The sequence below is a fragment of the Falco naumanni genome, chromosome 15 (genome assembly GCF_017639655.2).
Source record: "Falco naumanni isolate bFalNau1 chromosome 15, bFalNau1.pat, whole genome shotgun sequence".
NCBI lineage: Eukaryota > Metazoa > Chordata > Aves > Falconiformes > Falconidae > Falco > Falco naumanni.
The window spans coordinates 1,418,281-1,429,822 of NC_054068.1; the positions used below are offsets into that span (position 1 = coordinate 1,418,281).

An 11,542-nucleotide genomic window follows, 5' to 3' on the forward strand; every position below is an offset into this window, starting at 1 on the left:
GGGCGGGGCGGGGCGGGGCGCGGCGCGGCGCGGCGCGGCGCGGCGCCATTCTTGGGGCCTGGCCCGAGGGCAGCGCGGCCGCCGCTGCCCGCCCCGGTGTAGTCGGAGGTAGCAAGGCACGGCAGCGAGTGCAGCCCTCGGTCACGCTAGCTCAGGAGCTCACGTTCTCCTCGCCGGTGGAGTTCAGGGGACACGGCTGGCTCCTACCCAGCCAGGCCAGGCCTGACCTGGCAGCGGGGTGTGAGGCCGGCCGCGTAGGCCCCTATCCCAGCCGGCTCCCCACAGGGCTCAACAGCACCAGCCCCTCTGGCAGGTCAGGTACTTCGGGAGAGCTCCCACCCCAAGGCTCACCCCTGTGCTGAGCATGAGCTCTAGCTGAATCCAGCAAAAGTTAGCAGCTTCCAGAAAGAAACGAGCAATTCTATCTCCAAAGGCTGAGCCCAAAGCCATCTGCAGATCACACTCAGCATGTGGAGACAGCAGCGTGCAAGATGGGCATTACTGCCTGCTCTCAGGGTCAGTGGCCAGACCTACCTTTGGAACAGGCAGCTTACGTGCGTGTTGCAAAGACCGTCAGTTAGCAATTTGCTTGTCCGAGACTGTAACAAGGCAGGATGACTGAATTCTAAGCTGCTGCATGTTTGAAAGCCTTCAAGGACTGCAGGGCGTGTTACTCTTCTGTGTTTCCTTACCAGGCAGGGCCTCTGAGGTGAGGTCACAGCAATTACAGGCTTGGACAAACATCAGTGATCCCACAGGCTTGCTAACAGCCTCGGCTCTGCTGTGTGGCCCTTGCAGGTCAGTGGGGCAGGGCATTGGGCCAGGCTTTGCGCACACATGGCCACCATCACAAGGCGGCACAAGCCCAGTTTTCACGCCACACCTTGCTCTTCTTTCCCTAGGGCCTGTCCAGGTAGACTCAGTGCAAGGCAAAACCCTGCCCTGCTGTTAACTGCCAGCCCTGCCTCCTCACGGCCCCTGATGATGGGAAAACACGTGCTCCAGTATGGATCCGTTCCTGTTACACAGCACTGGGCATTTGCCATCTGCACTTTGGAGGCAGCAGCAGCCACAACTACACCGAGGAATTGCTCTTTGCAGGGCAGGCCAGCCTCTAAGCACAGACACACAGAGTGAAACCAGCAGAGCTGCAGACAGTGAAAAGGAGTTTTGGTTTTCTTAAAACAATTTATTATTTCAATTTTATATAAAAACCGTGCAATCAATTAACTCTAGATCATTGCTCGTTTCCTAGCACATCAGACCCTTTTCCCATGACAAAACATACAAACAATGACAACAGCTAAACACAGAGTTCAGAATTTCAGTAAAGCCATTTGATTTCCGAAAGTGTCTTTCATTGACTGCACAATAATTACACCTGGCATGACACAGGAGGAAATCATATCATAATCTGGGATACAGAAAAATAGAAATCTGCCTATATTTATATTATAAAATGTAATTCCCTCACGTATAGCATGTGATGGCACATCTTTGGTCTGCATTTATTGATCACCTCGCCCCACTTTGGCAGAGGCATGGTGCCCACCACCCCACTTCTCTGGCACCAGGTTCATGATCTGAGCATGGCAGCAGGTCAGTGGTTGTGTCGGGGCTGGGAGCACGAGGTATTTCGGAGTGCCAGAGAAACCCTTTTTTCCCCTGCGGCAAAGGGAGGAAGGCGGCGGGGGGCCTGTCCCTGCCAGGGAAGAGGAGCTGATCCTGGCCCACACAGCCAGGAGCACCTCGGCTCCAGGACGGGGAACAGACCAAATGGCTCCATGCCCTGCCTGGAGCTGAGGAGAGACAGGAAACACACAGGCTCCTTAACCTCCCCCCTAGCCCTGGTGACCCCAAGCTTTCCCTATGCTGAACAAGAGGGATGTGGACACCAGGTTGAGGGAATGTGGAGGGGGGTTGGCCGCCCCCCAGGCAAAGAGCAACATGACTCTGCTGGGGTGAAACGAGGTGAGCCACCTGCAACGGGTGGCTGCCAGCCGGGCCGGGGCCAGGGGGGTCCTAGTCGTCGTCCTCCCCGCCGCCGTAGAGGTCTGCCAGCTTCCTGAAGCGGCTGCCCCAGTCGTTGAGGTAGTCGTAGTCCTGGTCGCGGTCGGAGGCAGAGGAGTTGAGGGAGCTGAGCGAGGTGGCCTCTGAGCCGCTGCCCTCGTAGTCAAACACCAGCAGGGAGTCGTAGGGGGGGGGCCGTGGGGTCCGTGTCTGCCGCCTTCAGGTTCTGGGTGGGGGGCAGAGGGGTCAGTGCCTGTCCCCCCCCCCAGGCTGGGGACACTGCCGGCTGGCGGTGTCCTGATGGTGCCCGCATGGATGGGGGTTCCACCCCTCCCAGTCCCCTCCCAGAGCACTGTGTGGGGCTGGGGCTGGGGCTCACCTCATCGATGAAATTCCCAATCTCGTCAGGATTGGCAGGCCGGGGCCGGTACTGGGGGGCAGTCATCAGTGGAGGGGCCACATCATTGCGGATCACCTCGGGGCGGGCATCCAGGCCCCGGTGCAGCTGGCTCAGGTCATAGTCCTGCATGGGGACAGAGTGGGGGAACATGGGGAAACAACGCTTAAGGATGGGCACGAGCACTGCTACTCTGGGACCTGGAGTGTGAAGGAGGAGAGTGCCACAGGGACCTGGCGGGCAGGGTCCAGCCTGGCACAGTCGTCTCACCTGGTCCTCCTCACCACCACCCTCCTCGTCGTAGTGGTAGACGTTGTCCCGCATGTCATCCTCAGGTGGGAGCAGTGGCTCCTTCACCACCCTCCTGCGCCTGGCAAAGAGCAGCAGCAGCAGCAGCAGGACTGCAAGCAGAGTGCACCGGCGTCAGGGCAGCAGGGTGAGGGTGGCTCCAGCCCCGTCCCATCCCCATCCTGTGGTACTCACTCAGCAGCGCCAGGATGCCACCCAGGATGCCCAGGATGGTGGGGATGCCCACGCCACTAGCAATGTACGCTCGCCGCTCACAGTTTTTGGCTGGCCCTTCACAGTCGCACACCTGGGCTTTGACTGGCGTCACCTGCACCTTGCCCTGGCCATCCGTCAGCTTCAGGAAGATGCTGTACTCCCCCGGCTCCAGCTGCTTCACCAGCTTCAGCACCAGCAGGTCTTGCACCAGAGAGAGGAGCTGGGCTCAGAGACAGGTCCCCCCTCCTCGGTTTGGGGACACCCTCGGCACCAGTGCAGAGCTTTGCATGTGGCAGTTCCCCAACCTGATGCCCATCATGGGGGCCAGCACCAGCTGCGCTTGGGGGAGCACAGAAAGCCAAGGGGACCTGGGATCTGGCCCTTGCTCGGTGCCTCCTCACCACCCCATGCTGAGGGCAGGTGGCCAGGCCAGACTAGGTGGCACTTACCTTGTTCAATCACCCTGACAGTCCAGTTGGCACCAGAGCCGTGCTCCAGCCCTGCTTGGAAGGGGTAGGTGTTGGGGGGCAGGTCCTTGTCGACAATGTTCAGCGTTTGCTCCTCAGGCTGCCGGTTGCAGATGTCAAAGATCCGGGGCTCTGGCATGGGCCCATTGTCGTTCACATCCTGGAGGAGAAGGAGCAGCGTCCCTGTGCCAGTGGCATCCGGCGACCCTGCAGGACCAGGGGTTAGCAAGGCACCTCGGGAGGGAGTCCTGGCCCCTGCCTCAGCACACGGGCAGGCAGCAACAGCCCCTTCCCAAAGGGCAAGGCAGGGCGCTCCTCACCACTGTCCACCGCCAGGACAATGGCCTTGTAGGTGCTGTTGATGGCGTGCATTGACTCCCGGTCCAGCGGCTGGGCTGCCGTGACGATGCCGTTCTCAGGGTCGATGGCCAGCCACCCCGCGGGGTCACTGCCCATGCGGTACCTGGAACACGCGAGGGTTCAGCAGGAGGGATGCAGCGTGTGGCACAGTGCAGCCCTTCGGGCACCGCAGCGTGCCCCCCCCCACCCCCAACACCCCCCCACTCACGTGATTTTCTGCCTCTGATCCTTGTCCGGGTCCTGGGCAGTGTAGGAGGTGACCTGGTGCCCCGGTGGCAGATCCTCCATCACCTCCACCCTCTTAACTGGGGGCACGAAAACAGGGGCTTCATTCACATCTCCAACCAACACCAGGACACTGGCTGTGGAGAGCGGCAGGGGCACGGTGAAGGGGACGGCATTCTCCACTGTCACCACGAGGTTATACCGGCTTCTGGTCTCGTAATCCAGGCCCTGGAGGGGGGCAGGAGAGAGGAGCTGGGTAGCACTGGCAGGGAGGCAGCTGGTGCCAGGGCGGCTGTGCAGCAGCAGGACCCACCTTGGCGGTTTTCAGGATGCCATCGTTGGTTTTGGGGTCGGTGGTGATGCTGAAGTCACCATCCTGGTCTCCGCTCTTGATGCGGTAGACAGCTTGCCAGGCAGGGGAGCCCTGCATGTCCCCGTCCATCACGTGCAGCCGGGCCACTACCACCCCCACCTCATTTTCATTCACCATCCCCTCATACTGCAAGAGAGGGGACAGGGATGGTCACCCGCACGGTCCTGGGCACCACCATGGGGTGGGTGCAGGGACTCGTGCCGTGGTGGCCCGGCGAGGGCAGTGGCTCGCAGGAGCTGGCGCGGGTACCGAGGTGGGGTTGAAGATGGGAGGGTTGTCGTTTGCGTCGGTGACTTCCACGATGGCGGTGGCAGTGTTGGTCAGGCCACTGCCCTCCTGGTCCGCAGCCTGGATGATCAGTGTGTAGTTGGGAGTGGTCTACAAGTCAAAATCACCATGGTTAGGGCAGGGGTAGGGTCCAGCATGTCCCCCTTCTCTAGGGGGGACATCACCTGCCGGCTCTTCCACCCTTCTCCAGTCGTGGTATTCATCACCAGCACAGACACTTGCCAGCGTCCCCACTGCCCACCCAAACGACTGGGAGTCCACCCGCCCCCGGGACTCAGCACAGCTGGGGGCCCCTGCAATGTCCCTAGCGCGGATCCCAAATGGACTTGGGGCTGCAGACACCCCAGAGCAGGGCAGTGACCCAGGGATGGCAAATCCCCAGACTGGCCCAGACCCTGGGGCTCCAGCATCCCTGGCTCCCCACGGCAAGTCCCACTGCAGAGCTGGTGCACAGTCCCCTGAGACACAGCGAGGGTTCCCACCTCTCGGTCCAGCCCGGTGCCGATGACACTGATGATGCCCTTCTCCGGGTCAATGGTGAACATCCGTTGCGCACTCTTGGGCTCCTCGCTGAGGATGGAGTAGTTGATGATGCCGTTGTTCACATTGACCCCATCATCTGCATCTGTGGCGTTCACGGTCATCACAGATGTGCCTGGACACAGAGACAAGCAGGGGGGATTTTACTCATCAGACGAAACCAGCTGGACACCTTGGCACAGCTCCGGCTCAGCGCCCTGCATGGTTCCAGCCACAGGGCCCACGGCAAGCCAGTCCCCCACGCACCCGGCTTTGCGTTCTCCTCAATATAGCCAACAAAGACTTGCTTGGTGAACATGGGCCGGTTGTCATTCTGGTCTGTGACGGTGATGATGATCTCCATGGGGTCCTCCACAGGCTGCCCGTTGGCCGACACGGCGTGGGAGAAGAGCTGCGAGGGGCACCGTCAGCCCGTGTGCGGCCCCAGGGACCATCCCCTCCCCATCCCGGACCCCCACTCACGACGTATTTATCGATCTCCTCCCGGTCCAGCGGCTTCGTCACCTCTAGCCACCCCGTCTCCCGCTCAATGGTGAAGACGCCCACGGGGGGGGTGTCCGCCCCCTGCCCCGTGATGCTGTAGAAAACTGTGGTCTCCTTGTCCTTGTTGGATTTGATCTGGCAGCGCGGCAGAAGGGGGGGTTAGGGGGGTCCCAGTGCTCTGGGGACCCCCCCTGCCCTGCGCCCCGATCCCCTGTACCTGCACCAGCTTCTTGGGGAAGGGTCCCCGCTCGTTCTCGGGGCAGTTGATGGGGGGGATGACCCAGTCCCTCTTCTGCCGCTGGAGGCCATGGTGGTGCTTAGGGAAGACCAGCACGTCAGGCGCTGCGTCCTGCAGGGAGAGCAGCTCAGCTCAGTGCCAGCACCTCGCCAAACCTTCTGCACAACCTGCCCTGGGGAGGGGGGTGCAGCGACTCCAGGGAGAGGAGCTGCACTTTACCTGGTGCTGGTGGAGGCGATGATGCCACCACCTGCGCAGGGTCACCCTGGTCGAATGCTTCTTGCCCAAGATGTCCCATGCGTAGACAGAGAAGCTGATCTCCTGCCGCTGGAGCTGCAGGGGCCGGGTTGCAGAAATGACACCATCCCTGCTCACCCTGAAGTGTGTGTCATCCGAGAGGTACATGGCACGCTGCTGCTCACCACAGTTCACAAAGCTCACTGGGGACAGGGAGAGTGAGTGGGCAGGGGGCTGCTGGTGCTGCCCGGGGGGGAGCTGGTGAGGGCAGGGCAGGAGGCCAGACACCATGGGACAGGCAGGCAGCAGAGCAGGAGGGCGCAGGACAGTGCATGGGCATGGGCACATGCATGATGGCCACAGCTTGGAGGCTCGGGGGGACCGTGGGGTCACAGGTGCAGTGGGGACACAACATGCACAGTGCCACATGCCCTACCAGGATCCCATCCTGGGCACGAGCAGGGTGTATGGCATGACACACAGTGCATCCCTGCTGTGGCTTTGGTGCAGGACACGGCACAGCACAACCTGCCGTGCTGTGGGATCCCTGGCAGCCTGTCACAACGGGGCAAATGGCACTCAGCACAGCGTGTCCCCGCTGTGTGGAGCACATCCCCGCACACGGCACTGTGCACAGCCCATCTCCGCACATGGCACATCCCTGCCATGCAGCACATCCCCGTGCATGGTGCATCCCTGTGGCACAGCACATCCCCACATGCGGCACAACACATCCCCACATGTGGCATGTCACTGTGCCACGCCTGTGGCAGTGGGTACTGCTGCTCTGTCTGCTTTTCAAATAAAAACAAGGGCAGCACGGCAGCACCCACTCACCTGCGCTGGCACCCAGTGCCCCGGCAGCCGGGCCAGGGGGGGCCATGTGTGTTGCCAGGGATGATCCACAGGGCACTGCAGGCTGGTGGGTTACGGTGCCCCAGTGCCTGAGGACCCATGCAGTGTCCCTGAGCCCCCACACGTCTGGGGACCATGGCCACACGTCTGCAGCAGGGACAGCCCAGGCTGCGACCCACTGCAGGAGGGGAACATTAACCCGTGGGGCTGAAAGGTACTGGCCCCAGTGCACCCATGGCGCTGGGTGACAGCTGGGGCACTCAACCTGCCCAGGAACCCTTTGGGACCTCCGACACCTCTGCTGCAGGGAGGCCCCAGGGACAGCAGGCACCCACCACTGACTAGGACAAACAGTGTCCTGGTGTCACCAGCTTGGCACTCTGCTGGGGCACAGTATGAGCCAGGACCAGCACACGGGGGCCATGGCCAGCCCGGGGGGAGGCTGCGAGCAGCGCAGCGGCAGTCAGCAGGCATCACATGAGCGGGTGCCTCGCTGCCGGGATCTCCTGAACAAACACCCTTTGTCTGCGAGATGGTTTGTTTGAACTAGCAGCACCCGGGCTGGGGTCCCTGCCAGCGCTGCCGCCACCGGCCCTGGCGTGACCCACACCGTGCAGAGTGGGTGCCGGGGCTGTGCCACAGGAAGGCAACGTGCCTGGGGTGGGAGGCAGCGAGCACGCCCGAACGCCGGGCACGAGGCCACTGCTGGGGCTGGCGCTGCCGTTGCTGGTCCCACTGCCCTTACGTCAGCCCACTTGCAGCCCAGGAATTCGGAGGTGCCGGCAGGATGGAGGCAGGTGGGGAGCGATTGCCAGGCCCTGGGCTGGGGGCTGCCCCCCCTGCCCACCACGGTGCTCCCAACCCAGCCCAGGCAGCCAGGGAGGACCCGCCGGCACGATGCCAGCCCAGCTCAGCCCCACGGTGGGACCCCCGGCAAAGGCTGTGGGCCAGGGGAGCCGGTGGGGCTGGCTGGGCAGGATCGTGCCAGGGCAGGCCGGGTGCTGCCGCAGCGGGGGCCGGCGGTGGGGAGAGGCACCCCAGCACCTATGGGCACAGGCACAGTACTTGGCACTTGGGACCTGGCACCGTGCCGGATGGGAGCGGCAAGTGGGCAGTGCTCAGCCCCCAGCCCCTCACTGGGTGCAGTGAGTGCTCGGCGCTCAGCCCCACGCCAAATAGGTGCAAGGAGCACTCAGCGCCCGCCCGCTCCCCCCCTTCCCACCTGGCCGTGCACAACCTGTTTTTCCAGTGGTTCCAGCTCCTCAGTTGAAGGAAAGCCTTCTGTAACCCTCCCCTCCCCGGGGCTGGCAGCCGGGGGCCCCTCTCCTCTCCTCCTGCAGAGGGGCAGGAGGCCAGGAGAGCTGGATGGGGGTCCCTTGGAGGTGTCCCCCCCTTCCAGACCCTCGCCACCACCCACGGGGCACTGGGGCAGCCAGACCCTGCGTTACCAGACTACCAACCAGGGCAGAGGGATGAGACCCTGCACCGGGATGGGGACCGGAGCAGCCCACCAAGCCACCCTGCGTCCCATGGTGTCTCACCAGGGCTGGGCACAGACTGACTCACGGGCAGAGCTGTGGCAATGCTACCACCCTCTGCTGCCGGCTGTCACCACCCCGGTGGTGCCTGGTCTGCGTGGGTTGTGCAAGCACGGCAGTTCCGGGGTGCAAGCTGGCGACGGGGGGTGGGTCACGTCAGCCTGTGGGCAGCCAGGGCAAAGGTGCTGCGAGCGCCGCATCCTGTGAGCGCGCCCACTGACGTCACCCAAGTTTCGCTGTGACTTCAGACTTGAGGTTCCCCCACCCAGGGCTGACAGGGAAGCGTCCCAGCCCCTGCCATGTCCTGCAGGGCCCTGCCACCCCAGAGACCCCCACTGCCACCCCAAAGACCCCACCACCACCCGCTGAGCAGAGCGGCGGGGTCCTGGCCCAGCCCCGGGGACGCCGCAACCCCCACGCAGGTGTTCGTCTCCCCAGCCCCAGCGCTGTGCGGGGCCTGTCCTGACCTGCTGGAGGGAAAACACTGCGCTCAACTCATCAGCCTAATTACAGGCCAGCTCGTCAGCCCACCCTCACTGCAGCCTGGTTGCGGGTTTTGGCGTGCTGTGTGGCATGGCATTGCCAAGCACCCACCACGCTTGTCCACCTTCATGGCAGGGCATCACCATGGTATGGCCGGGCATCACCAGGCTGGCACACGACCCATATGAGCAGACATCTTCCCTCCTCCCACACCCCGTTTCCACCCAGGACCCAAAACTGGAAGTGCTGGTGGTGGGATGAGGAATTTCCAGCAGGTTGCGGCTCTGGGGACCAGCCCTATGCTCTGGGGACCAGCCCTAAGCAGTGAGGAGACGCTGAGGCCTTGTGGCTGCCCATCACCCTGATGTTGGGCACTGCTCCAATGGAGACCAGGGCTACTGCAGCTTTGTTAATGATCAACCAGAAAGCTAACAAACCAGCAATTCCTGAGGTGTGGGGCAGGGTCCAGCTCCCAGCTGCATACCCGCAGCCCAGGCGAAGCTCTTCTGCCACCGGGGGGGTTTAGGAGCCCCCAGTGTGGTGCTCTGCACTCCCAGCCCCAGCTGCCCCCGGCAGACCATGGTGCCAGCACCACCATCAACCATGGCGACACCCCAGTGCTGCCCTGGGAGCCTGCATCCAGCCACCGTGTGGCCTCCCAGCACCCATGGGTTGGGGGGTGGGATGCACAGGGCACCCCAAAGCGGCAGCAGGTCCCCAGCACCCGCTTCCCTGGCGCCTCCCTGTGCACCCAGAGCCGGCAGCACCCCAGCACATGGCTGCCATGGCTCGGTGTGCGGTTGGCAACCCAGGCTGGGGCCCAGCCCGGCACAGCCACGCAGGCAGAGCTCACTGCCGGCACCCACCGCGGTGAGACGGGGCTTTTACGCTGGCATGGTGAGACACCACCGTCCCCACGCCGAAGGCTGCCCGGGGAACCTGCACTGGCTGCGAAGGGCAGGTGTTTGCCCCTGCAAACCCGGGGTGCTGGGTCCCCACGGCCAGGCGAGGTGTGGGGCAGGACCAGGACGGTGCCGGTGTGGCCCCATGCTCCAGCACGCCGGCCCCAACAGGCCTGTGCCGCCTGAGTCAGCACCGCCCGCACCGGCGCACCCAGGGAGAGGCACCCGCTGCCCCCGCGCCGCACCACCGTCCCGCCGCCATGGGAGCACGGGCACCCACGCTGCCCCAGCCCCTTGCCACGGCTGTGTCCGCAAGTGCCACCTGTGGCAGTGTGCACCCAGCCTGTCCCCACTGCTGTGGGGCCAGCCCCATGGCCCTGTCCTCCACAGCCACCCACAGAGTCAGGTGGAGAGTATCCCCATCGCCACCCCGGCACCACACAGGCACGGAACCACGGCTTCGTCCACCGTTGCCAAATCCAGCGCCGTGCACCCAGCCCGTCCCCAGGACCACCCCAGTGCCCCGCGCCCGTCCGTCCCCACGGCTCCCCGCCTTACCTCGCCCCAGCACCTGCCCCGCCACCACGCTGTCCCGGGGCACCGTGAGGTTGAAGGTCTCCGCGGTGAAGCCGGGCTGGCACGGCACGAACTGCTCACACAGCCGGTGGTCGGCCTGCCCGGAGAGAGGGGTCAGTCCCGGGCAGGGTCCCGCCGTCCCGGGTCCCGCCGTCCCGTCCCGTCCCGTCCCTCACCTGGAGCAGGAGCAGGAGGAGGCAGAGCGGGGCCGCGCAGCCCCCCCACCGCCCCATGGCTCGGTGCCGCTGCCGGTGCTGCTGTCGGTGCCGGAGTGATCGGGGCGCTGCCCCCGCCGAGCCGCAGGTGGATCCCGATCCCGATCTCGGTCCTGGGCCCGGTCCCGGTCCCGCCTGCAGGTGCCGGCCCCCACCCCGGGAACCGCCCCGCCGCGCTCCGCCCCGACGGGAGGCGGCACCGCCCCGCCCGCCCCCGCCCCCGGACCCCGGTACCTCCGGTAACCCCGTGCCCCGGCCCGGCATCCCCCGGCTGCGGGAGCCCCGTCGGTGCCGCTGAGTGCCCGGAGCCGGGAGCGACCCTGAGCGCACCCACCCCACGGCCCCGGGGGGGCAAACGCCCCCCCGGGTGCTGCAGGCCCCGGCCCCGCCAGGACCCCTCCTTGTCCCCACACACGGGACGGCCGGGGTGGCCCCACGCCACGGAGAAACCGGCAGGGACCCCCGCTGCCACCGGCCGCCCCACGGGGCTGAGCCCGGGGCTGGTGAGAAGCGCCCGGTGCTGGGGATGTCCCGGGCTGAGCCCCCGGCCGGGGGCGGGCAGGGGGCTGCCCCCTGCCCACGTACAGCAGTAGAGCCCGCGGCCCCCCCGGTGGAGGGATTTATGGCTGGTAGCTGCGTGGCCGGGGTCCCCCACGGCCGGGGGCTGCCCCGCAAGGGGTGATGGTCACCTCGGGGGGGGAAGCTGCAGGGGTCAGGGCTCCAGCACGGGGGGAACTGCAAAGTCAAGGGGGGGTTGTCCCCACAAATGCCCGGTGCCACGGGTGCTGCTCCCACAGTGCAAAGGGTGGGGGGCTCAGTGCCCTGCCGGTGCTCACCCACAGTGGCACCGC

The 11,542-nt window shown here is 64.8% G+C and overlaps 1 protein-coding gene and 1 long non-coding RNA gene across 2 annotated transcripts; one reads left to right on the forward strand and one right to left on the reverse strand.

The window, feature by feature from the left end:
• The first annotated feature begins 69 nt into the window (after positions 1 to 69).
• LOC121097938 lies at positions 70 to 1,150 on the forward strand. The gene is made up of 3 exons (XR_005831131.1): positions 70 to 313; positions 696 to 798; positions 903 to 1,150. It is a non-coding gene; the product is annotated as an uncharacterized LOC121097938 (long non-coding RNA).
• An 18-nt stretch (positions 1,151 to 1,168) lies between these two features.
• LOC121097937 (cadherin-1-like) lies at positions 1,169 to 10,829 on the reverse strand. The gene is given in 17 exon segments (XM_040615376.1): positions 1,169 to 2,202; positions 2,204 to 2,236; positions 2,390 to 2,533; positions 2,678 to 2,808; positions 2,891 to 3,112; positions 3,361 to 3,585; positions 3,699 to 3,841; positions 3,947 to 4,191; positions 4,277 to 4,462; positions 4,586 to 4,714; positions 5,107 to 5,279; positions 5,411 to 5,555; positions 5,627 to 5,782; positions 5,865 to 5,996; positions 6,105 to 6,325; positions 10,459 to 10,573; positions 10,653 to 10,829. Coding segments are annotated over 17 exon segments (2,637 nt in total). The 5' UTR covers positions 10,710 to 10,829; the 3' UTR covers positions 1,169 to 2,022.
• Positions 10,830 to 11,542: the final 713 nt, after the last annotated feature.